General features: G+C 44.5%; 1 protein-coding gene across 18 annotated transcripts in view; it reads right to left on the reverse strand.

Annotated features, from left to right (window-relative positions):
- Window positions 1-27,097, reverse strand: part of MYLK3 (myosin light chain kinase 3) — a 122,031-nt gene that overhangs the window by 53,166 nt on the left and 41,768 nt on the right. For 3 of the 18 annotated variants that reach the window (XR_013530442.1, XM_054248544.2, XM_035282272.3), the window contains exon 1: window positions 12,489-12,696. The exons of 7 other annotated variants lie outside the window; for them this stretch is intronic. Coding sequence is in view for 3 of the 11 variants with exons in the window: in XM_035282272.3 (XP_035138163.3) it covers window positions 12,489-12,542 (54 nt within the window). In the remaining 8 variants the exon portion in view is untranslated. Of the gene's footprint in view, window positions 1-1,546; window positions 1,717-12,360; window positions 12,790-27,097 lie in introns of those variants that run through there. 8 more of the 18 variants (XR_013530441.1, XM_035282271.3, XM_078358147.1 and 5 more) reach the window with 5 other exon arrangements.

The raw sequence follows: 27,097 nt of genomic DNA on the forward strand, positions 1-27,097 counted from the left end.
GGAGTTAGAGACACCAGGATGAGAGATGCCAGGACAACCACAGTTCTTTTTCTTTTTTTTTCCTTTGGAGATGGAGCCTCGCTCTGTTGCCCAGGCTGGAGTACAGTGGTGCAATTTGGGCTCACTGAAACCTCTGCCTCCCCGGCTCAAGCAATCCCAATCCTCCTGCCTCAGCCGCCTGAGTAGCTGGAACTACAGGCGCATGCTACCCCATCTGGCTAATTTTTTGTATTTTAGTAGAGACATGGTTTCACCATATTGCCCAGGCTGTCTTGAACTCCTGAGTTCAGGCAATCCACCTGCCTCCACCTCCCAAAGTGCTAGAATTATAGGCATGAGCCACCACGCTTGGCCCAGAGTTCTTACGAGAAAGAATGAGGTTAAAGTACAATCTTTGGTTTTGCAATGAAGAATATTTACAGTCATAGTAAAGTAAACCCTTTATTAAGTAAAATGAGAGACATTTCACTTGTGAGGGTGAGGTAGGGAAAGTGGGGGGTGTGAGAGAGCTAAGTCCTCATTTATCTTACCAGCAAGTCTAGATCATGCACAAAACTGAGAATTAAGAAATATGGAGGCAAATAACAAAACAGCTTCAGTGTGTTTGCTTCTGGGGACCTGGATGGGAGGCAGGTTATCCAGAACCTGAGGACAGAGACCCTAGGGAGACAAACACACGCTGCCCTTTGATTTGTGTATTTATTTATGACAGTCGTGTCACAGCGTGTAGCCGTGAAAAGCCTTGTTCTAACAAAACCAAATCTGATGACTGTTTTCCGAGGGAAGGAAACCACGTGTTAAGAGGAAAGTTGCCCTTTTCTAATTTACACAAAATGCTACAGGGCCTCATTGCACACCTGGTACCAGCTCTCAGAACACAGCTTTCCTATCTGCTCTGGGGTCTCATTAACTGCAGTAACCACAGGGCAGTTGGGCATTAACATAAGCAAAACATCTAACACAGCACCTGGCACATGGTAAGTCCACACAAGTGGCAGCGATTGAACGGCCGTCCTTAAGACCAGACACACCTTCTTCCCCATAATGCCACAGTCAGCCTAGCAAGACAGCAGTGTGCTTGCTCAGTCACTTTGTTGTGGGGGAGGGCAGGAGGAGGAAGGGGGACAGCTTCACAGTCCTAGGCCCACTGACTTCCTCCCAGCCCAGGCCACCTCTCCGCCCACACCACAACATTACTGGAGTGTACTAAAGAAGTACACACATCCCCTCCGTAGCGCCAAGTTCTTTTAAGAAAGGAAAGCAGAGATGAAGAGCTCCAGAAAGCCATGCAGACTTCAGTGCGGACAGCTTCAGAGGCAGCTGCCATCCGCATCGTCTGTCCACCGCACCCTGCATTTGTTGCAGAGGGCCCAAGCTGACCATCCCCAAACTGTCCCCCTAAGGCAAAGCTTTCTGCTGACTTTCTTGGTGCAAGAGAACCCAGGACTGGGGAACAACTGTCACCAGGGCTCCCTTAGTCTTGTGACCCTACCAATTGTTCCTCGGGCTCTTACTTCAAAGTACACTGGCCCAGAGCTGCCCTTACCGCAAATATCTCGGTGTAACCCGACGCCTGCTGCTGGCCTCTGGTGCTGGGACCGCACAGTGCTAGAGTAGGGCAGAGAGTCCCCATCCAGCAGCCGCTGTGGCTGTGCCAACTCTGTGTTTACTCCGCTTGGAGATGGATGCTGCCCAACCGCCCAGAGTGCTGGGAATGAGGTGGGCTGGCCGGCCAGGATGATTTCTCTGGAAGAACTCAGGCAGGAGTGATAAGCTTGGCATTTCTGCTTATCTCTGACCCTGTCCCAGGCCCCAGTGGCATCTAGAGGCTTCACTTGGTTATCTGCCTAGCTGGGCTCTATCTGCCTCCCCGGGGGCCTACTTCCTGCATCACTTAGCAAAGTGTCCAGCTGTGAAACAAACATCGTGTGGTACAAGGAAGGAGGAATGAAGGGAGGGAGTCCTCAGGCAGAACTGTGCTGAGTTTAAAACCCCGCATCCTAGTACAGGCGCCCTGAGGATGTGCAGGGACTCTTTGCCTTCAGGGAGCCCTCAAGACAGAGGACAGGCCAGGACTGCAGCAGTGAGGTGATGGCCCTGCTGGTCATCAGTGGGGCTGCTTGTTCCCTGGCCAGGCCTGGTCAGTCACCTCTGGGATGGAAGGGTCCTGGTATTGTCCCTGCAAATAAAAGTACTCAGGAGACAACCAAGAGGCACAGAGTCCCCAAAGCCCGGGGCTACAGTGCAGAAGAAGGCAAGGACGTGGCTCTGCCAGGGACATGCCAGGGAGGGCTACCCAGCCAGATCTTCCCAAAGTGCCTGGGAGAGACCAAGCCATATACACACACTGCCATGCATGCATGCTCTCGCTCTCGCTCTCTCTCTCTCTCTCTCTCTCTCTCTCTCTCTCTCTCTCTCTCTCTCTCTCTCAACTTTGGGACCACAAATTAACTAGCTTGGCTGATGGGAAGGAGAGGCAGGCTGACAGCTTCTGTGCATACTCACAGCCCCTGTGCTGACCGCTTTGGCTGCCTCTCCTTATCTGAGACACGCTGCAGCCCCATGGGATGGGTCACTGTTTGTTGTCCCCATTTCACAGAGGAGTAGCGATCTGGAGAACGTTAATGGCTGCTCAGGGCCACTCTGCCAGAAAGGCATGGGGACAGCGTTCCAACCCCATGCTCATCACTCACACCCTTTGCCACTTTCACAGACAGGAGGGATCTCAGACACTGGAAGGGTCATCTCCCTTATTTTTTAGATGAAAATTCTGGGCCCAGAGATGGGAAGGGATGTTCTGAAGGTCACACAGCACGTCAATGGCAAAGACAGAACTAGATGGTAAAACCGTTGCTCTTGGAATGACCTGAAACTCCCCAGCCTGCTCTGTGGGTGTGGGGTAGAGGGTAAGACTGGCCTATGCCCCCAGGCTCAGCATAGTTGACAGTTGTCTGAGGAGATGGAGAGAGGGCTAAGGGGAAGGGACTCTGAGATAATCAATATTGGTTGCTTATTCTTTCACAGTAAAATGTCCATGACCTGTCTCATCCTGACCATGCAGAAAGTTAATAAAACAATAGTCACAGCCCTGCCAGGATGAACTAGGGAGCTGAGCTTGGGATTAAAACCAAAGTGAAAGTCGGCCTCTACAGAAGCAGAGAGGGAAACAGCAGCCGCAGGGAAACCTGGCCTGATGAGGGGCTGTCCCCACTGGCTCCCCGGCACTGCTGGGTGGCTCCCAGGATCTCACTGCCTTCTGTGTACAGCCCTGAATCCCTAAGCGAAGGCTTCTCATTTCATCTCTTCCTTCTGCACATGCAAATCAAACTAAGCAAGGTGAGATGGAATCAGCCCAAAAATGCTAGAGAAGAACAAAAAAGCACACTCTGGAGCTAAATTCAGACCAGCGGCCATTCATCCATCCATCCATCCATCCGTCCATCCATCCATCCATCCATTCATTGAGCAACACAAACACTTATTAGGAAATAATAAAAACACTAGTGTGGGATTCAAGACGGCGCGGTAAGAACAACTCAGGATTGCAGCTCTCAGTGAACGCGCAGAGGCTGCTAAAGGTGTACCCTAGACAAGCAGGGTCTGGAGTGGACCTCAGCAGTCATACAGCGGAGGGGCTAGACTGGTAGAAGGAAAACCAAGTAACAGAAATACCTCATCATCAACAATCTGGGCAGCCACTCAGAGACCCAATCGAAAAATCAGCAACTACTCAGACGACGGGTGGATAAATCCACAAAGATGGGAAGAAACCAGCACACAAAAAAGGAAAACACCCGAAACCACAAGACCTCACCTCCTACAAAGGACCAAAACTCCTCACGAGCAAGGGAACAAAGCTGGACAGAGAATGACTGTGACGAAATGACGGAATTAGACTTCAGAAGGTGGGTAATGAGAAACTTCTGTGAGCTAAAAGAACATGTTCTAAACCAATGCAAATAAACTAAGAACCTTGAAAAAAGATTCGAGGAAATGATAACAAGAATGGATAAGTTAGAGAAGAATATGAATGAACTGAAGGAGCTGAAAAACACAACACGAGAATTTCGCGAAGCATGCACAAGTTTCAACAGCCAAATTGACCAAGCAGAAGAAAGAATATCAGAAGTCGAAGATCAACTCAATGAAATAGAATGAGAAACCAAGATTAGAGAAAAAAGCACAAAAAGGAATGAACAAAGTCTCCAAGAAATGTGGGACTATGTGAAGAGACCTAACCTACGTTTGATAGGTGTACCAGAAGGGGACGAAGAAAACGAATACAAGCTGGAAAATACTCTTCAGGATATTTTCCAGGAAAATTTCTCCAACCTAGCAAGGCAGGCCAACACTCAAATCCAGGAAATACAGAGAACACCACAAAGATACTCCGCAAGAAGAGCAACCCCAAGGCACATAATGGTCAGATTCACCAGGGTTGAAATGAAAGAGAAAATACTAAGGGCAGCCAGAGAGAAAGGTCGGGTCACCCACAAAGGGAAGCCCATCAGACTCACAGCAGATCTCTCGGCAGAAACTCTACAAGCAAGAAGAGAGCGGGGGCCAATATTCAACATCCTTAAAGAAAAGAACCTTCAACCAAGAATTACATATCCAGCCAAACTGAGCTTCGTAAGTGAAGGAAAAATAAAAGCCTTTGCAAACAAGCAAGTACTCAGAGATTTTGTCACCACCAGGCCTACCTTACAAGAGCTCCTGAAAGAGGCACTACACATAGAAAGGAACAACCAGTACCAGCCATTCCAAAATCACACTGAATGCTAAAGAGCATCAACATAATGAAGAATCTACATCAACTAACAGGCTAAACAGCCAGCTAGCATCAAAATGGCAGTATCAAATTCACACATAACAATATTAACACTAAACGTAAATGGGCTAAATGCACCAATCAAAAGACACAGACTGGCAAATTGGATATAAAACCAAAACCCATCGTGTGCTGTATCCAGGAAACCCATCTGACATTCAAGGATACACAGAGGCTCAAAATAAAGGGATGGAGGAAGATTTACCAAGCAAATGGAGAGCAAAAAAAAGCAGGAGTTGCAATTCTCGTCTCTGATAGAATAGACTTTAAAGCAACAAAGATCAAAAGAAACAAAGAAGGCCATTACATAATGGTAAAAGGACAGATACAGCAAGAAGAGCTAACGATCCTAAATATATATGGACCCAATATATGGAGCACCCAGATATATAAGGCAAGTTCTTAACGACTTACAAAGAGACTTAGACTCCCACACAATAATAGTGGGAGACTTTAACACTCCACTGTCAATATTAGACAGATCAACCAGACAGAAAATTAACAAGGATATCCAGGGCTTGAACTCAGACCTGGAACAAGCAAACCTGATAGACACTTACAGAACTCTCCACCCCAAATCCACAAAATATACATTCTTCTCAGCACCACATCACACCTACTCTAAAATTGACCACATAATTGGAAGTAAAGCACTCCTCAGCAAATGTAAAACAACGGAAATCATAACAGTCTCTCAGACCATAGTGCAATCAAGTTAGAACTCAGAATTCAGAAACTAACCCAGAATCGCACATCTTCATGGAAACTGAACAACTGGCTCTTGAATGTTGACTGGATAAACAATGAAATGAAGGCAGAAATAAAGAAGGTCTTTGAAACCAACGAGAACGAAGACACAACATACCAGAAACTCTGGGACACATTTAAAGCAGTCTCTAGAGGAAAATATATAGCAATAAGTGCCCACATGAGAAGAGTGGAGAGATCCAAAATTGACAACCTATCATCAAAATTCAAAGAGCTAGAGGAGCAAGATCAAAAAAATTCAAAACCTACCAGAAGACAAGAAATAACTAAGATCAAAGCAGAACTGAAGGAGATAGAGACACAAAACACCCTTTGAAAAATCAATAAATCCAAGAGCTGGTTTTTTGAAAAGATCAACAAAATAGACCCCTAGCCAGACTGATAAAAAAGAAAAGAGAGAACAACCAAATAGATGCAATGAAAAACGATAAAGGGGAAATCACCACAGATTCCACAGAAATTCAAACCATCATCAGAGAACATTACAAACAACTCTATGCATATAAACTAGTAAACCTGAAAGAAATGGATAAATTCCTGGACACCTGTGTCCTCCCAAGCCTAAACCAGGAGGAAGCTGAAACTATGAATAGACCAATAACAAGGTCTGAAGTTGAGGCAGCAATTAAGAGCCTACCACACAGAAAAAGCCCAGGTCCAGATGGGTTCACAGCCAAATTCTACCAGACACACAAAGAGGAGCTGGTACCATTCCTTCTGAAACTATTCCAAATAATCCAAAAAGAGGGAATCCTTCCCAAATCATTTTATGAGACCAACAACATCCTGATACCAAAACCCAGCAGAGACTCAACAAGAAAAGAAAACTTCAGGCCAATATCCATGATGAACATAGATGCAAAAATCTTCAATAAAATATTGGCAAGCCGATTGCAACAGCACATCAAAAATCTTATCCATTATGATCAAGTAGGACTCATCCCGGGGATGCAAGGCTGGTTCAACATACGCAAGTCTATAAATGGAATTCACCACATTAACAGAACCAAAAACAAAAACCACATGATTATCTCAATTGACGCAGAGAAGGCATTTGACAAAATGCAACAGCCCTTTATGCTAAAAACCCTCAATAAACTCGGTATCGATGGAACGTATCTCAAAGTAATAAAAGCTATTTACGACAAACCAACAGCCAATGTCATACTGAATGGGCAAAAACTGAAGGCATTCCCTTTGAAATCCGGCACTAGACAAAGATGCCCTCTTTCACCACTCCTATTCAATATAGTACTGGAAGTTCTAGCCAGAGCAATCAGGCAAGAAAAAGAAATCAAGGGTATTCAAATAGGAAAGGTGGAAGCCAAATTGTCTTTATTTGCAGATGACATGATAGTATACCTAGAAGACCCCATCGCCTCAGCCCAAAAACTGAAACTGATAAGCAACTTCAGCAAAGTCTCAGGATATAAAGTCAATGTGCAAAAATCACAAGCATTCCCCTACACCAATAACAGACTTAAAGAGAGCCAAATCAAGAACGAACTGCCATTCACAATTGCTACAAAAACAGTAAAATACCTAGGAATACAACTCACAAGGAACGCAAGGGACCTCTTCAAGGAAAACTACAAACCACTGCTCAACAAAATAAAAGAGGACACAAACGTATACATTCCATGTTCATGGTCAGGAAGAATTAATATCGTGAAAATGGCTATACTGCCCAAAGTAATTTACAGAATCAACGCTATTCCCATCAAGCTACCATTGACTTTCTTCACAGAACTGGAGAAAACCACCATGAACTTCATATGGAACCAAAAGAGAGCCCGCATAGCCAAGTCAATTCTAAGCAAAAAGAACACAGCGGGGGGCATCACACTACCGGATTTCAAACTATACTGCAAGGCTACAGTAATCAAAACAGCATGGTACTGGTACCAAAACAGAGATATAGACCAATGGAACAGAACAGAGGCATCGGAGGCAATACAACATATCTACAACCATACAATCTTTGATAAACCTGACAAAAACAAGCAATGGGGAAAGGATTCCCTGTTTAATAAATGGTGTTGGGAAAACTGGCTAGCCATGTGCAGAAAGCAGAAACTGGACCCCTTCCTGACACCTTACACTAAAATTAACTCCAGATGGATTAAAGACTTAAACATAAGACCCGGCACCATAAAAACCCTAGAAGAAAATCTAGGCAAAACCATTCAGGACATAGGAGTAGGCAAGGACTTCATGACCAAAACATCAAAAGCATTGGCAACAAAAGCCAAAATAGACAAATGGGACCTAATCAGACTCCACAGCTTCTGCACGGCAAAAGAAACAGTCACTAGAGTGAATCAGCAACCAACAGAATGGGAAAAAATTTTTGCAGTTTACCCATCTGACAAAGGGCGTATATCCAGAATTTACAAAGAACTCAAACAGATTTACAGGAAAAAAACAAACAAGCCCATTCAAAATTGGGCAAAGGATATGAACAGACACTTTACAAAAGAAGACATACATGAGGCCAACAATCATATGAAAAAATGCTCATCATCACTGGTCATTAGAGAGATGCAAATCAAAACCACATGCAGATACCATCTCATGCCAGTTAGAATGGTGATCATTAAAAAATTTGGAGACAACAGATGCTGGAGAGGATGTGGAGAAATAGCAACACTTTTACACTGTTGGTGGGAGTGTAAATTAGTTCAGCCATTGTGGAAGACAGTGTGGCGATTCCTCAAGGCCTAAGAAATAGAAATTCCATTTGAATCAGCAATCCCATTACTGGGTATATATCCAGAGGACTATAAATTGTTCTACTATAAGGACACATGCACACGAATGTTCACTGCAGCACTGTTTACAATAGCAAAGACCTGGGACCAACCCAAATGCCCATTGATGATAGACTGGATTGGGAAAATGCAGCACATATACACCATGGAATATTATGCAGCAATCAAAAATGATGAGTTCATGTCCTTTGTAGGGAACATGAATGAATCTGGAGAACATCATTCTCAGCAAACTGACACAAGAACAGAAAATGAAATACCGCATATTCTCACTCATAGGCAGGTGATGAAAAATGAGAACACATGGACACAGGGAAGGGAGTTCTAAACACTGGGGTCTATTGTGGGGAATAGGGGAGGGACAGCAGGGGGGGAGCTGGGGAGGGATAGCCTGGGGAGAAATGCCAAATGTGGGTGAAGGGGAGGAAGGCAGCAAAACACACTGCCATGTGTGTACCTATGCAACTGTCTTGCACGTTCTGCACATGTACTCCAAAACCTAAAATGCAATAAAAAAAAAAATACTAGTGTTTATTGAGCCAGGCACTGTGCTACATTTCTACATCAATTACTGTAGTTGCCCCTCATGACAATTTTAGGAGGAAAAAACTGTTATCCCCATTTCACAGATAAGTTAACTGAGGCAGAAGGCAATGAAGGCATGCTCTAAAGTCAGTGTAAGATGCTGGATTTAAATTCAGACTCCAGAGTTTGCCGACAACAACTCCTGAGGGTGGTCTCATTGCAGCTTTTTCTTTCCTTCTTTTTTTTTTTTTTTTTTTTTTGAGAGGAGAGTCTTGTTCTGTCACTCAGGCTGGAGTGCAGTGACACAATCTTAGCTCACTGCAACCTCTGCCTCCCAGGTTCAAGTGATTCTCCTGCCTTAGCCTCCCTAGTAGCTGGGATTATAGGCAGGTGTGTTCCTCCAAACCTGGCTAATTTTTTGTATTTTTAGTAGAGACGGGTTTCACCATGTTGGCCAGGCTGGTCTCAAACTCCTGACCTCAGGCAATCCACCCACCTTGGCCTGCCAAAGTGCTGAGATTACAGGCCTTAGCCACCCACCCAGTCCCTTTTCCACATGTTCTAATCTCACTGAAACTTTCTGCTTTCTGTCTAGAACCAAACTTTGTCTTTGAGGATCTGCATCTTCTAGCTGCCAATTGAGAAAACTCAATTATGCTTGAAAGTTGGAACCAGGCCAACCTGCCTGATTCTAACACCTTGGGCTGCCCACCCTTCACACGCTCACCCTGGGCAGGTTCCACCTGCAAAGTCCTTGGGCGCAGGTGCTCGAAATCCCTGCTCATCTGAGGGGAGGGACCACTGCCTCATTTCACTCATGGAAAGACTGAGGTCACAGGGAGAGTCTGTGCAGAGCTGGGCCTGAGGCCTGGCTCCGCTGCTCTAGGGTCTGTGTTCACTGCAGATGGGAGGATTTCTGGAAGTCCCCTTGACTCCTACAAATACACACACAGCTTCAGGACCCCACCTCACCTCCCCTGGCTGATAAGAACCAGAGAAGGGACTGCAGGGTCTTGAAGTTAACTCACTTCTCTAGGCCTGATCGTGGGCAGACCCTACGCTCAGCACCTTAGCGGCACTGTCTTATTTGTTCCCCTTCACTGTGCCCACTCTTGCGAGCTCTGAGCTCTACTTGTGGCGTGGGAAACCCCAAAAGTCTAGACAGTAGTGAGGTTATCACATCGGAGCAAAAGAGAAAATGGGACAGTCGCTAACTGAAAGGTTCAGAGGACGTAAGTGGGCTAGGGCAACTGTATAACCCGCCAGTGCTCCCAGCCCCACCCCACATCCCATCAAAAGAACTTTCTCTGCATCTGAATTCTCTCCCCTAAGTCTCCCCCTACCCTCTGAGCTGTGCCCAGTTCCAAGATGTCTTGGTATCAAATCCGAAGAACTGATAGCAGAGGCAGAACCCTAGGGTCCGTAGGAGAGGACTTGGTTGATCTGGGTAACAAAGTCCCAACATGGGCAGGAAAAGGGTGAGACACAGACACCTAGCAGGATCTGAGGTTGGAGTGTGACAGACCCTCAGGCAGTCGCAGGATGTGGGAGAGAATGGGTGAGGACAGAAGAAGGTTTTGAAAAATGTCTGCTGCAGGATATAAATGGCTGTTGGGGATCAAAAGTTGGAATGACTCAGTGGCTAGGCTGTGCTTCTGGGGCCCCACATCTGCAGAAACTCAGCTACAGCCATGTGGTACCAGCAAACTCAGCGTATAAAAGGGAGGCAAAGAAATTGGAGAGGACTTCTTGGAGGACACGGGACTTGAGCTGAGGCTTGAAGGATGGGCAAAACTTGGAAGGCTAAGAAAAGACAGTTCTAGTGAGGTCACAGAGTGAATGAGGCCCAGGTAGAGCCTGGCACGTGGGGGTGAGGGTGCAGGGACCACCCTGCAGCCATGTGACATCAATGGAGGCCCAACAGGTGGGACCCTTAAAACGGTGGACCAGGAAAATTAGGCCGAGACATACAGACCTGAAGCAGCAAGACAGAGGGACAGTGATTCTAGGGAAAATTTTGGGGTGGGCAGTAACATGATAAAGTCAGTATTGAGGCATGAATGGAAGTGATTACCTGGGTAGGGGGATTGGTACAGAGAGGACACAAAGGGTGTATTCGTATGTTCAAATTCCAAGGCTGAGCAGGAGGCAGTGGCTCACACCCAGCATTTTGGAAGGTTGATGCGAGTGGATCACGTGAGGTCAGGAGTTCAAGACCAGCCAGGCTGACATAGTAAAACACTGTCTCTACTAAAAAATACAAAAAATTAGCCAGACGTGGTAGCACGCACCTGTAATCCCAGCTACGGAGGCAGGAGAATCACTTGAACCTGGGGGTTAGTGAGGTTGCAGTTAGCTGAGACTGCGCCACTACACTCCAGCCTGGGCGACAGAGTGAGACTCCATTTCAAAACAAAACAAGAAACAAATTCCGTAAGCTGTAATGTATACGTGTAATGCACTGCATGTAAGTCATTCCTTAATTGGTTCTGCTAGCATAAAAAAAAAGGGGGAAGAAGGATAGAGGGAACTAGCAGGGACCAGCATCCACACAGAAGCTCAAATAAGCAAGTGTTTACCACTTCTGGAATGCGTGTTGTTGCCAAAACACAGGGGTGCTAAGTGGGGCAACATCTCAGGGAAGAAGTCTCTGAAAGTTCTTCCAGGGTCCCTCATTCCGCCACCCTGCAGGCTGGCAACAGAAGCAAGACCCCTCCCCACTGAAGGCAAAAATCTCTAAGGATATCAATACTCTTCCCAGGTTTACTAGGTAAAGACTTCACCTCAAGCATATACATTAGAATCCCATTTTTGTTGAAAATATACACTTATGTATGCCAGTATGGCTAATTCTGCATAATTACAGATAATCTCTATTTTCTATATTTCATTTATATTTTTCTAATAAAAAATTGTGTCATTTGTAATTCAACAATTTTTTTTCTATAATAGTCATCATTCACCTAGACCCAGAGGAATTATTTTAGACAGATATGCATAAGTCACAGGTTTAACTAACCAAGAACACAGAGCAATAGACTCCCGCAGGACCCCAGCTGATGGAAAACATTTACGAACCTTACTGGGAGGTCTGAGGTCAATTACATAGCCTTAAATGAACAGAAACATGTATATAGCAGGCGCAGGAAGACTCCGCAAAAATCACACGTCATGGGGAAAGAACAACTATCTCCCTGTGTGCTTTTTAAATAGATTCCTCACCAACTTGGGAAGAAATGCTCCAGACTCGGCATACAACTCATAAACCACACAGGAGAACTGGAGAGTTTCGTAAAGCAAAGTTGGCAAACATTTGGGAACAATTGTAGCAACAGCATTCTCAGATGATTTGAGCACCTGGATTACTCATCACAGCGACAGGTGGAAAACAATTCTGAAGTCTCAGTTACACATGCAATTATTCTCCCAGACCTGTACAAAACCAAAGCAAACCCATGCACTTACAACCAAGAGCTGTCCGTCTTTCTTGTCGTTTTTGATCAGACTCCAAAAGTGTTTTCTGGTGGGTCTATGAGTCTCTAACACAGGGCTGAAAGCATACACACACACAGTAGGTTTATCAACGCACTTACATACCACCTTCCATCCATAGGTCCTAAGGGGTCTGTCCAAAATCTTGTTTTCATAAGTCTCCAGTAAGATGCGTAAATATTGTTACCTCCATCTTATATACAGATAAACCTAAACCTGGAGGCAGTTAAGTGGCTTGTCAACAGTTATAACCCAAGACAAGATCTGTGCAAGCTGCCCTCTGGTCTCCCTTACTCTGCTGGCCGGCTCTCTGAGCATTCTCTTGGCTCCAGTTTAAATCATGTCCGCAGACCATTGTTTCCCTGGTGATGGAGGTAGTATTCTATTTCCTGCCCCGAATCTGGCCCAGGGCCCTGACAGCACCACATTTAGCCACAAGTGCATCAGCCTTGGGTGAGCGGGGACAACCTGGCTCCCTGGAAACCTAAGTGGCGTATATCAGCTGGCCCAGGCCTGCTCAGAGCCACTCCAGGCCATGCTGCTAATTCCTCCATCATTTGCCTGGAACAACCCACTACAAAGGCAATGACGTCTCTTGGAGCTGGGGGAACAGATGGGAACATCTCAAAGGCAAACTCATTGGCTCTGCTGCAGTCTAGCCCTTGGGGAAAAACAACTCTCAGACATCTGGGACCCAGATGCCTAGATCAAAACAGTACTCCCTCTGCTCACTTCTGTGGATAATACAGCAAAGGATGCAGGTCACTGATTACATTCCTGATGGGCAACTGAATTTGCACTTATAATTCCCAGTTGCCGTGTATACTTTTATGTTTATTAATTAAGTGTCCTGGAATGACCACTCAGAATTAGACCCAGAAAACAAGAAATTACTGGGGCATCCAGCAAGTAACAAAAATTACTACCTGAAAAGTGTTTCTCTGATGGCTATAGTGACACTAGAAATTGAAAGTGGAGGCTGGGCCTGGTTGCTCACACCTGTAATCCCAGCCTTATGAAAAGCAAAGTTGAAAATATTGCTTGAGGCCAGGAGTTTGAAGCCAGCCTGGGCAACATAGTGAGACCCATCTCTACAAAAAATAATAATAAAAAACATTAGCCAGGCAAGGGTGGTATGCACCTATATAGTCCCACCTACTTTAGAGGTCGTGATGGGAGAATCACTTGAGGTCAGGAGTTGGAATCCAAGCTGGGCGACAGAGTAAGACCCTGTCTCTACCAAAAAAACAAAAACAAAAACAAAAAAACAATAATTAGCTAGGTGTGGTGGTGGTACCTGTAGTCCCAGCTACTTGGGAGGCTGAGGCAGGAGGATTAGTTGAGCCCAGGAGTCTGAGGCTGCAGTGCTCTGTGATCACGTCACTGCACTCCAGCCTGGGTGATAGTGTGAAACCCTGTCTCAAAAAAAAAGCATTAAAAAAGGAAATCGAAGGTGGCAATTTTTGGGTGAATTTCCTACCAGTTGGTCAGTAAATACATGTACTGTCACTTTTAATTAACTTCACCTTATTTGCCTCTAAGCACATCACATGAATGAAAGCTGGGTTTGTTGAGTGGCCCTTTCCATGTGCTCCCAAAAAACCCATGTGTGCTCCTATCAGAGCCAATTAGTGATCATAATACCTCATCTGGGTTGATTTGAAACTTGTACCAGGCCTCCTGCCAAGCACTTTAAATCCCTTAGTTTTTAAAAATGCTAGGCCGGGGCTGGACACGGTGGCTCATGCCTATAATCCCAGCACTTTGGGAGGCTGAGGCAGGTGGATCATGAGGTCAGTAGATTGAGACCATCCTAGCCAACACTGTAAAACTCCATCTCTACTTAAAAATACCAAAAAATTAGCCAGGTGTGGTGGTGCGTGCCTGTGGTCTCAGCTACATTCCCCTGGTCTCAAGTGAGGCAGGGGAATCACTTGAACCTGGAAGGCGGAGGTTGCAGTGAGCCAAGATTGTGCCACTGCATTCCAGCCTGGGCAACAGAGCAAGACTCCATCTCAAAAAAAAAAAAAAAAAAAATACTAGGCCAGATGCGGTGGCTCATGCCTGTAACCCCAGCATTCTGGGAGGCTGCAGCAGGCAGATCAATTGAGGTCAGGAGTTAAAGACCAACCTGGCCAACATACCAAAATCTCTACTAAAAATTCAAAAATTAGCCAGGCTTAGTGGTGCATGCCTATAACCTCAGCTACTCAGGAGGCTGAGGCAGGAAGATGCAGTGAGCCGAGATTGAACCATAGCACTCCAGCCTGGGCGACAGAACGAGACCGTGTCTCAAAAACAAACAAATAAATAAATACTAGGTATATATCATTAATATTCATGTTTTACAGATGAGGAAACTGAGGCCTAGAGAGGCCACAAAGTCACTGTATTAGTTTTCTATGGCTGCTCTAACTAATTACCACAAACTTAGTGGCTCAACAGAAATCTATTCCTTCAGGCTGGGCATGGTGGCTATGGCCTGTAATCCCAGCACTTTGGGAGGCTGGAACGGGTGGATCACAAGGTCAAGAGATTGAGACCACCTTCGCCAACATGGTGAAATCCCGTCCCTACTAAACTACAAATATTAGATGGGTATGGTGGTGCATGCCTGTAGTCCCAGCTACTCAGGAGGCTGAGGCAGGAGAATCGTTTGAACCTGGGAGGCAGAGGTTGCAGTGAGCTGAAATTGTGCCACTGCACTCCAGCCTAGCGACAGAGCGAGACTCCATGGAAAGAAAGAATGAAAAAGAAAGGAAGGAAAGAAGGAAGGAAGGAAGGAAGGAAGGAAGGAAGGAAGGAAGGAAGGAAGGAAGGAAGGAAGGAAAGAAAAGAAAAGAAAAGAAAAGAGAAAAGAAAAGAAAAGAAAAGAAAAGAAAGATTTATTCCTTCATAGTGTTACAGAATATTCAGGAGACCAGAGAGACCAATGGTGAAACAAGATGATTTTATTAAGGTGGGCCCCAGCTCAGCGGATTAGTATCCCAAGCCTGAGCCCTGAAGAAAGAAAATGGAGTATGTTTTATACATCTGGGATAACGTAGCAGCTAACAGGTTTACAGAAGCCAGAGCAAAAAACAGTTAATTAGTTTGTAACATGTCTTGTGATATACATTACATTTGAAAAATAGCATTTTAAGAAATGCATTGTACATTCTTTGGGTTATCTTGCCCTGTGACCTTACAGCTGGTCAGCAAGAAAAACAGGAATCTTGAGATGCCTGGGAATTTTGCTGGGAATGTGGGGAGAACAGATAAGGCAGGTTTTACAGGGAGTGAGTTAATTTTAAGCAGAGCTGGGGGTTAGGTTTTATATTAAACAGCATACAACACAGCAAAATTTACTTTATTATATAGCAACTACAAATTGTAAGGTTTTGTTTTTACTATTATTGCTATTATTTAATTCCCTTCTTTAACAGTTCAAGAACTATGCTGACTAACGCATGCTCCAGAGACCTCAGAGGAGAGCCTGTTCCTCTCATCTTCCAGTTGCTGGCAGCCGCTGACATTCAGGGTTTGTGGCTGCATCATCCCTGTCTCTGCCCCCAGGACCATGCGTCCTCCTCTGTGTGTGTCACACTTCCCTGCGCCTCCCTTTCATATTAATACATATGATCACATCAAGTCCCTCCTGGCTAAACCAGGGCTGTTCCCCAATCTCAAGGTCTTGAACTTAATCACATCTGCAAGGTCATTTGAAGGATTTGCAAAGTGAAATTCACAAGTTCCAGGAATTAAGATAGGAACATCTTTTGGAGGGGGCATTATCTAGTCCACCACAGTCAGTCATCCAGTGACTAGCAGGTGGTAGCTGCAGGTCTCCCTTCTTATGTGCTCAAGAGGGCTCACTGGACCAGATGGGGTGGCTCATGCTTATAATCCCAGCACTTTGGGAGGCTGAGGCCAGGAGTTCAGGGCCAGTCTGGGCACCATAGGGAGATCCTGTCTCTACACAAAATTTAAAATTTTGCTGGGTATAGTGGTGTATGCCCAGAGTCCTAGTTACTCTGGAGGATCACTTGGGTTCATGAGTTTGAGGCTGCAGTGAGCTATGATTGCATCACTGCACTCAAGCCTGGGTAACAGAATGAGACCTCGTCTTTAAAAAGAAAAGAAAGAAAGAGTTGGTTAGTGGGGAATGTGTAGCACAGAGGCTAAAATCCCAGGCTTTGGCACCAGGCATACTGGGTTCGAAGCCCAGCTCTCTCAGTAATCTGAAGCACTGTGTGACTTAAGCAAGTGACTCAACTGCTCTCTGCCTCAGTTTCCCCATCAAGGCCTACTGCATGGGATTATTTTGAGAACTAAGTGAGAAAATGAATGTGAAACTCATACAACAGTGCCTGCACATAGTCAGGTGCCCCATGAGTGGTAGCTACTTTTGTTAAGAGCAGGATGTAGGCTAGAGTTCTGACCCAGCCTTGCAGAGGGAGACCTGGTGAGTACCAAGTTTCTGCAGGTTAAAAAACTGTAAAAAGTAGAAGGAAAGTCATTCTGTCACACAGCCAATGAAATTCAATGCTAATCTCAGCATAGCAGAATTATGAAAATCTTTTGGTGTAGAATGATGGAAAAGACCTCCCAGAATGGGCCATGTAAAGCCGGGCATGGTGGCTCATGCCTGTAATTCCAAGCACTTTGGAAGGCTAAAGCAGGATTGCTTCAGCCAGGATTTCAAAACCAGTCTGGGAGACACAGTGAGACCCCAATGCTATAAAAAATAAAAGTGAATAAGTTAGGCAGGCATGGTGGCATGTCACGTGCCCTATGGTCCCAAGTTCTCAGGAGGATGAGGTGGCAAAATCACTTGAGCCCATGAGGTTGAGGCCACAGTGAGTGTAATCACACCACTATACTCCAGCCTGGACAACAGAGCAAGACCCTGTCTCAAAAGAAAAAAAAAAAAGAAAAAGAGAGAGGAGAGAGAAAGGAGACTTCTCCCTTTCTCCAGGGAGGGTGAGGATCTAGATCCTAAAAATGTGTGTTTTTGTCTGTAGATGTTCTCATTGTTTTTTGTCTTTTGTGTTTTGAGACAGGGTCTCACTCTGTCACCCTGAATGGAGTGCAGTGGCACGACCACAGCTTAGTGCAGTCTCAACCTCCCAGGCCCAAGCAATCCTCCCACCTTAGCGGCCTAGGTAGCTGGAACCACAGGTGCGTACCACCATGCTCAACTAATATTTTTATTTTTAAAATTTTTGTAGAGACAGACTCTTTGTTACCAGGGCTGGTCTCAAACTCCTAGGCTCAAGGGATCCTCCCACCTCAGCTTCCCAAAATGCATTACAGGGATGAGCCATTGTGCCAGTCCCATGTTCTCATTGTTTTAAATGGGATTTGACTGGAAATTAACACTCTGATAGTCTCTTTGAGGTTAAACTGATTCCTGTTTCAAGACCTACAACAAAACATGAACTTAGAGTGTGGAGAATAAGAAAAACAGACAGCAAATAGTAGGAAACAAATAGTAGGGGAGAAACAAGGAGATTAAATTTAAACTTGGGCACTTGTTATAAATATGTTTGACAGAAGAAATGCAAACTGGCTTGTCTCCTTAATTGGAGCAAAATAAATTTGACTTGATTCTGCTCCATTCATGAACTGGGATAGGATAACACATTTTAATAAAGGAATTTTAGTATTTCATTTGGCTGATGTTTAAATGCACTTCTAAGTTTTATCATGTTTATGTATGATCCGTTCAACTAGCTGTATTTCATCTAATTAGGTTTTTCCATTCAACACACATATTATACATATGACAAGGATTTCTCAATTTCAGTGAGAAACATGCTAGGGGTCAAGGAAACAAGAAAGCAACAGGTTTCTGCCTTTTTAGAAAAACTGTAAACTACTTAAATGTCAACCAGTAGGGGAAAGAATGATAGCTCTACATCTACCAATGTGGAAAGCCACCCAAGGCATATGACCGAGTTTAAAAAAAATTCACAAAATAATACATACAATTTAATCCCATCTAAATTAAAAAGAGACTGATCATCAGACAGATAAACATGGATACATAAATCCATTAATAATGGTTGGCAAAGATATATGCCCAATTATTAACAGCAGCCACTTTCTGGGAAAAGAACATAACTGAGGTGGGGAAATAAAAGGAAAAGCCATTTTGTATTTTCATTTCTACAAGAAGCATGTTTTTGTATATTACTTATGTATCTTTTGAAGAAACACATGATTTACTTTAATGGAAATAATATGTTAATTTACAGTTATTTCACTAGATATATTACTCACAGTGTAACAAATACTAAATGTGCATGTAGGTTTCTTTTTTCATTTTTTACTAATGAACCAGACATGCTCTCTCTGTCTTGACTCTTTGGATTGAGGGACAAGAAGTCCAATAAGGAATAAACTCATACTCTAAGGGCAGGGTAAGTGGGTACCATACAGGAATGAAAGTCCCTTACACCCCGGAATCCGAGGGCGGATGGGAGAGAGTTAAGAGACAAACAGCAGGTGGGAGGGGAGGGCTGCCAGGCTGCCTATGAGCCGGGCAAGCTCTTGGGTGGATCAACTGTCCCCACCTGCTTCTCTCTCCTCCCCCACCTTCCCCCATCCCCAGGCCCTCAGACACACCCTGCAAGTTCAGGCAGCTGGCATCTACCCTCAGGCAAAATAAACAAACATGTCCTTGACAGCTCTCTAAAGAAATTAAGCAATCCATATTGGAAAGTCAAAGGCTTTTAGTCACCACCTTGGTACCCTAAAGTCCTCATTCTGGGCAATCAAGTGGCCTCATCCTTCTCTACCCCACGCCCAGAGCACCAAGTCAGAATTCTCACTGGGGAGAAGCCACCCAGTCACACAGACCTTCTTTTTAAGATATGACCAGACAGCCAAAGATCACCAAGACATTTCCAGGACCAACAGTCTAAAAAAGAAAGACCAAGACACACAGGTGAAAAACGAACTCTGGTGGAAACAAAGATCATCAGGGAATAGAAGAAAATTTGACTCAAAGAGCTTTTGCTTGTTTTTTGTTTTTTTTGAGACAAGGTCTCGCTCTCTCACCCAGATTGGAGTGCAGTGGTGCAATCATAGTTCACTGCAGCCTCAACCTCCCGGGCTAAAGCCAGCTTCGCAAAGTGCTAAGACTACAGATGTGAGCCCCGTACCCAGCTGACTAGAAGAGGTTTAAGAAAGAGTTTATAAAACCAGAACAGGTTGATCTGAAAAAAGAATAATCAGAAAACAAGAGAAAGCAATTAGGTAGATTAAAAATATGATAGCTGGCCAGGCGCGGTGACTCTCACCTGTAATCCCAGCACTGTGGGAGGCTGAGGCAGGTGGGTCACCTGAGGTCAGGAGTTTGAGACCAGCCTGACCAATGTGGTGAACCCCGTATCTACTTAAAAAAAAATTAGCTGGGCATGGTGGCAGGCACCTGTAGTCCCAGCTACTCAGGAGGCTGAGACAGGAGAATTGTTTTAACCTAGGAGGCAGAGGTTGCAGTGAGTCATGATCATGCCTCTGCACTTTGGCCTGGGTGATAGAGTAAGACTCCATCTCCAAAAGATAGCTGAAATAAAATGTTCAAAGGAATCATAAAACAGGAAATTTCCCAGAGCCTAGGGGAAAAAAATAAGTCGCGAAAGAACAGATAAGAAACAAAAGGACAATCCAAAATTCCACACAAAGTTCACTAATGGAGTCCCAGGGAAAGAGAATAAAGACCAGGGTGAACTGCATTCTGCCATTCACTGCAATCAAAGACGGTGCTTCAGCCATTTCCTCACCTTTACATCTTTCATTCCCAAGGCACCTGATGGGAACCTGTTTGGCTGCTGCTATGGGAGCTTAGATCCTGGATTTACTATCCCACAAGGTCTGGGGGATGGTATTTTTTTTTTTTTTTTTTTGAGACGGAGTTTCGCTCTTGTTACCCAGGCTGGAGTGCAATGGCGCAGTCTCGGCTCACCGCAACCTCCGCCCCCTGGATTCAGGCAATTCTCCTGCCTCAGCCTCCTGAGTAGCTGGGATTACAGGCACGCGCCACCGTGCCCAGCTAATTTTTTGTAATTTTTAGTAGAGACGGGGTTTCACCATGTTGACCAGGATGGTCTCGATCTGTTGACCTCGTGATCCACCCGCCTCGGCCTCCCAAAGTGCTGGGATTACAGGCTTGAGCCACCGTGCCCGGCCGGGGGATGGTATTTTGAAGTAAGGCAATTGACAGAGGTTGGTCAAAACAATGACAAATGTGCATGACTTTCTTTTTTTTTTTGAGATGGAGTCTCACTCTGTCACCAGGCTGGAGTACAGCTGGTGTAATCTCTGCTCACTGCAACCTCTGCCTCCCGTTCAAGCGATTCTCCTGTCTCAGCCTCCCAAGTAGTTGCGACTACAGGCACGCACCACCATGCCCAGCTAATTTTGTATTTTTAGTAGAGATGGGGTTTCACCATGTTGGCCAGGATGGTCTTAATCTCTTTGACCTCATGATCCGCCCGCCTCAGTCTCCCAAAGTGCTGGGATTACAGGCTTGGGCCGACTCACCTGGCTGCATGACTTTCTTGATGTGGCCTGCTCGCACCAAGGAAGCCAGGACCATAAACTGTCTGTATAGACACTTGCTCTCTAGGGTTAAGTCATTTGGGTCATTGAGAGAAATGCTAAAATCAGGGCAGGATGAGCAGAGCCCTTCACCCTCTGACATTTGTTCACCCTTTTTGGATGTAGCTGTTCAATTACTTACAATCGCACACAAGTCCCCAGCTCATGTTTCTCCATATTGTGGACAAAAACTCGTAACTTTTTGCAGTACCTTGGCCTACATCATACAGCAGTCATTGTCTCGCACGAGTGTCCGGCTAACAAACATTCTGCCTTTTCTAGGAATGTCCCAACCCAGTCTACATTGGTGGTAGATTTCTATCAATTTGAAACAACCAGATTTTCTATCATAGGAAGTTAAAAATTGGTCTGGCAAAACACAGATTCTAGAAACAGTCTTTGGTTTTCAGCCTAGAGAGGCCATGAAAGCCCATAAATCAGAAAGGACAGGTTTAAAAAAGAAAAAATCCCACAAATGAGGATGTACAAAACAAAAGGCTCAGATAAGAAACAATGTATCTTTGTCAATTACAAAATGGGTAGAGGGATGGGGGTGGGAAGAATAGGGCTATGATGTAGATAGAAGTAGATTAACTAAGCAGGGTGTGGTAGGACATGCCTATAGTCCCAGCACTTTAGGAGGCTGAGGCGGGTAGATTGCTTGAGCTCAGGAGTTCAAGACCAGCTTGGGCAACATGGTGAAACCCCAACCCTTACAAAAAATACAAAAATTAGCTGGGTATGGTGGCACATGCCTGTGGTCCCAGCTATTTGGGGGTGGAGGCAGGAGGATTGTTTTGAGTCCTGGAGGCCAAGGCTGCAGTGAACCATGATTACACCACTGTACTCCAGCCTGGACAACAGAGCAAGACCCTGTCTCAAAAAAAAAGAAGTAGCAGATTAACTGGAGACCTGGAGACTTTCAGACCTCAAATGAAGAAGCAGAATCCATTAAAGGCGGGTTTAGGGAAATCATTAAGGTTGGAGGTAGAAAGATGAGGACATGGTAAGAATTCTTAGGAAAGGAGACTTCTGAAATAATATTTTGTTCAGGAAGAAGTGGTGACACCAATGAAGAGAGAACACAGTAACTGAAATAAAAGCCAATCAAAATATGAACAAGATCAGGAGCAGTGGCTCACACCTGTAATCCCAGCACTTTGGGAGTCTCAGGCTGGTGGATCACTTAAGTTCAGGTGTTCAAGGTCAGCCTGGGCAACACAGTGAGACCCCTGCCTCCACAAAACATACAAAAATTAGCCGGGTGTGGTGGCCTGTAATCCTAGCTATTCGGGAGGCCGAGGTGGGAGGATTACTTGAGCTCAGGTGTTTGAGGCTGCAGTGAGCCATGATTGCACCACTGCAGACAGCCTGGGCAATAGACTGAGACTCTGTCTCAAAATCCAAAACAAAATATGAACAAAATACTTGAATCTACCATCTGCATCTGGGCCCAGTGCCATAGCTCATGCCTGTAATATCAGTATTTTGGGAGCCCAAGGTGGGAGGATCTCTTTTTCAAGAGTCTGAGGCTGCAGTGAACTGTGATCCATACCACTGCACTCCAGCCTGGTGACAGAGTGAGACCCTGTCTGAAAAAAATAAAAATAAACTTCCAAAACCCCCAAAATTTGAATCTGAAAAGAAAACCTACAACACATGTAGCGAAAACACCTACATCAACCAGAAAGGTTACTATGCGTGCTTGGCCTTCTGTGCTCCAATGTAACATTACCAATACAGCTTAAGGACAAAAAGATCTTTATAGCACTGATCCTCTATTTTCTAAATAATGTCTATGTTGCTTTCCTAGTCAGTTGCAATCATAATAAGCTATTTGCAATGCATTTTCCTGTTTCCCCTCCACCCAACAAGCTGTCAGTACTTCTGCTGCAAAACGGGAGTCACACTGACCTAGGTTTGTATCTAGGCTCTGTCACTTATAAGTATGTGACACGAAGCAACTTTCTTAGCTCTTTGAGCCTTGCTTTCCTGATCTGTAGTGATTGCAGACAATCATCCATGGAAAGCATTTGGCACTGTGCCTGGGGCAGTGACTATTCCAGAAATGGTCACTCTTTTCTACTGTTTTCGCTGTTGCTCCTTGTACCCACACTCAAATGTTGGCACACCATAAAATAATTCATAACTGCTCACAGGTACTCAAGTGATTTTTTTTTTTTTTCCAGACAGAGTCTGGCTCTGTTACACAGGCTGGAGTGCAGTGGCACCATCTTGGCTCACTACAACTTCCGCCTCCTGGGTTTAAGTGCTTCTTGTGTCTCAGCCTCCCTAGTAGCTGGGATTACAGGTGCATGCTACCACACCTGGCTAGTTTTTTGTATTTTCAGTAGAGGCAGCATTTTACCACATTGGCCAGGCTGGTCTTAAACTCCTGACCTCAAGTAATCCGCCCACCTTGGCCTCCCAAAGTGCTGGGATTACAGGCTTGATCCACCAAGCCCAGCTTCAAGTGATTTTTAATTTGTAAAAACATAGGTTTAACGTTTTTTTAGGTGTTTTATATTCTTACAACTTCAAAATCACACTTAACTTTGGACCCTGAGTTTCCTGATTAAGGGCAGGGGTGACATTTATCCGTATCACTGGCACCAAGGGCATGTGGCTCCCAACCGAAATGGGGCGCCTGGCAAGCTTCTGGCAGAGGCATTTCGGTTGCTCATGACGTGAAATGACAGCAACCAGAAGCCAACAAGTAAGCAATTTGTTTTGTTGTGTTCTTATTTTACTAAAGAGATAAAATTTTCCAACCAAAAGAAAAATGAAGCTTAACACGTCTATCAGAGGAGCTTTGGGAGTCTCGTTCCCAGCTCATGGTCAGCCACTCTTTTCCTTTTTTTTGGAGACAGAATCTCACTCTGTTGCTCAAGCTGGAATTCAGTGACACAATCTCGGCTCACTGCAACCTCCACCTTCCATGTTGGACAGGTTCTCCTGCATCAGCCTCCCAAATATCTGGGATTACAGGCATGTGCTACTACTGCCTGTCTAATTTTTGTATTTTTAGTAGAGACGAGGGTTTCACCATGTTGGACAGGCTGGTCACCTAACTCCTGACTTCAAGTGATCCACCCACCTTTGCCTCCCAGAGTGCTGAGATTACAGGCATGAGCTGCCGCACCTGCCTCCTGGTCAGGCATGCTTCAACTGCGGAGAAAAAGAAAGGGCAGATTCTGGAAACACCTCGGATACATGGGAAACAACTTGGAATCACCATTTGCTTCATCTATTGCAAAGAAAAAATCTGTCACATATGGGCAATTATCATAGAAACATGAAGCAATTTTCTACGTGTACTTTCTAGATATGTTAGATATAAAACATCAAGATGAATATCAAAGATCCAAAGATCACTTGGAGAGCAGACAGATTTGGGCATTAAGATATAACCCTTCCCAGTCCAAGTGCAGTGACTCATGCCTATAATTCCAGCACTCACTTTGGGAGGATGGGGCAGGTGGATCACTTGAGGTCAGGAGTTCGAGACCAGATTGGCCAACATGGTAAAACCCTGTCTCTACTGAAGATATAAAAAACTAGCTGGGCATGGTGGTGTGCACCTGTAGTCCCAGCTGAGAGGCTGAGGCATGAGAATCGCTGGAATCTGGCAGGCAGAGGTTGCAGTGAGCTGAGATCGCACCACTGCACTCCAGCCTGAACGACAGAGCGAGACTCTGTCTCAAAAAAAGAGAAGACACAACCCCCACTGAAACAACTGAATTCAATGGTTGTTCTCAAAAATGGGCAAATGATTTAAATAGACATTTCTATAAAAAGGACATAGAAGTAGCCAATAAGCAAATGACAAGATGTTCAGTATCACTAGTCATTAGGGAAACGTAAGTTAAAACCACAATGAAATATCACTTCACACCCATTAGGATGCCTATTACTTAAAAAAAATAGAAAATAACAAGCATTGGTGAGGAGGTGGAGCAACTGGAGGAGTTGTGCATCATTGGTGGGAATGCAAAAATGATTCAACCACTATGGAAAACAGTTTGGTGATTTCTCAGAAAGTGAAACATAGGATTACCGCATGGTCCAGCAGTTCCACTCCTAGGTACATAACCAAAAGAATGGAAAAGAAGAACTCAAATACTGGTACACCTATGGTCACAGCAGCATTATTCACAGTAGCTCAAAGATGTAAGCAACCCAAATGTTCAACAGATGAATGGGCAAACTAAGTGTGGAATATATATTCAATGGAAAATTATTCAGCCTTATTGTTTACTCATTCAGAAGGAATGAAATTCTGATACCTGATATGATATGGATGAAGCTTCAAGCCATTATGCTAAGTGAAATAAGCCAGATACTGAAAGACAAATGTTGTTATGATTCCACTTATATGACGTACCTAAAGTAGGCAAATTTGTAGAGACCAACAGTAGAATAGAGGTTGCCAGGGGCTGGGGGAGGAGGGAATGAGGAGTTACTGTGTAAGGGGTACAAAGTTTCAGTATGTGATGATGACAAAGTTCTAGAATTAGATAGTAGTGACTGAAATATAGCATTATGAATGCCTTTTATGTCACTGAATTGGACAGTTAAAAATGATTAAGGCCAGACATGGTGGCTTACGCTTTTAATTGCAGCACTTTGGGAGGCTGAGGCAGGCAAATAGCTGGAGCCCAGGAGTTTGAGACCAGCCTGTACAATATGGGAAAGCCCTGTCTCTACAAAAAATACAAAAATTAGCCAGGTGTGGTGGTGGGTGCCTGTTGTCCCAGCAACTTGGGAGGCAGAGGTGGGAGAATTGCCTGAGCCCAGGAAGTTGAAGCTGCAGTGAGCTGTCATCACACCACTGTACTCCAGCCTGGGTGAGAGAGCAAGACCCTGTCTCAGAAAAAAAAAAGGAAAGGAAAAAATGGTAAATGTTGTATAGATTTTACTGCAACCAAAAAAACCATAACCACCTCAACCCACATTCTAAAATTCTTGGGCCATATATAAGGCATAAAAATGTTTGATAAGTATATCTGGGAAGCAGGTCAGCCTAGGAAACTGACGCCATAATAAATAATAAATAATAAAAGGATCTAAAGAAGATTTCTCTTACTGGTTAGGTCAGAAGTGACCTTTTTAATTGACAAAAAAGAAAGAGGCCAAGTGCAGTGACTCACGCTGTTGCAGAATATTTAGGAGACCAGAGAGACCAATGGGTGAAACAGGAGGATTTTATTAAGGTGACCACTGGCTCAGCAGATTACTATCCCAAGGCTAAGAAAAGGAGAAAGAAAATGGGGTACTTTTTATGCATCCAGAATGAAGTAGCAGATAACAGGTTTACAGAAGCCAGAACAAAGAACAGTTAATTATTTGTAACATGGCTTGTGATATATGTTACATTTGAGAAACAGCATTTTGAGTAACATTGTACATTCTTTGTGTGTTATCTTGTCCTGGGACCTTGCAGCTGGTCAGCAAGAAAAACAGGAGTTTTGAGATGCCTGGGAACTTTGCTGAGAATGTGGGGAGAACAGATAAGGTAGGTTTTACAGGGAGTTAGATAATTTTAAGCAGAGCTGGAGGTTAGGTTTTATAATAAACAGCACACAACAAAGCAAAATTTATTATATAGCAACTATAAATTATAAGGTTTTGTTTTTACAATTCCCTTCTTTAACACCTGTAATCCCAACACTTTGGGAAGCTGAAGTGGGTGAATCACTTGAGGCCAGAAGTTTGAGACCAGCCTGGCCAACATGATGAAACCCCGTCTCTACTAAAAATACAAAATTAGCTGGTTATGGTTGCACACACCTGTAATCCCAGCTACTCAGGAGACTGAGGCATGAGAATCTCTTGAACCCGGGAGGTGGAGATTGCTGTGAGCCAAGATCAGGCAACTGCATTCCAGCCTGGGTGACAGAGCAAGACTGTCAAAAAAATTAAAAAAAGAAAGAAGAGAAAAGGAAAATAAAGAAAAGCCAGAGCTTTTTGAGAGCTATGTTGTTAATAAATAGACTGTGAATGAAGATTAGTATGGAGACCAAAGAGAAGGCATGTGCTTTACCCCACAGCAGGAAAATTACATATAGAATCTCAAGTGCTTTTTTATTAACAGCAACTGGTTAAAATGAGTATGTAGCCTATT

Source organism: Callithrix jacchus, chromosome 20 (assembly GCF_049354715.1).
Source record: "Callithrix jacchus isolate 240 chromosome 20, calJac240_pri, whole genome shotgun sequence".
Classification (NCBI taxonomy): Eukaryota; Metazoa; Chordata; class Mammalia; order Primates; family Cebidae; genus Callithrix; species Callithrix jacchus.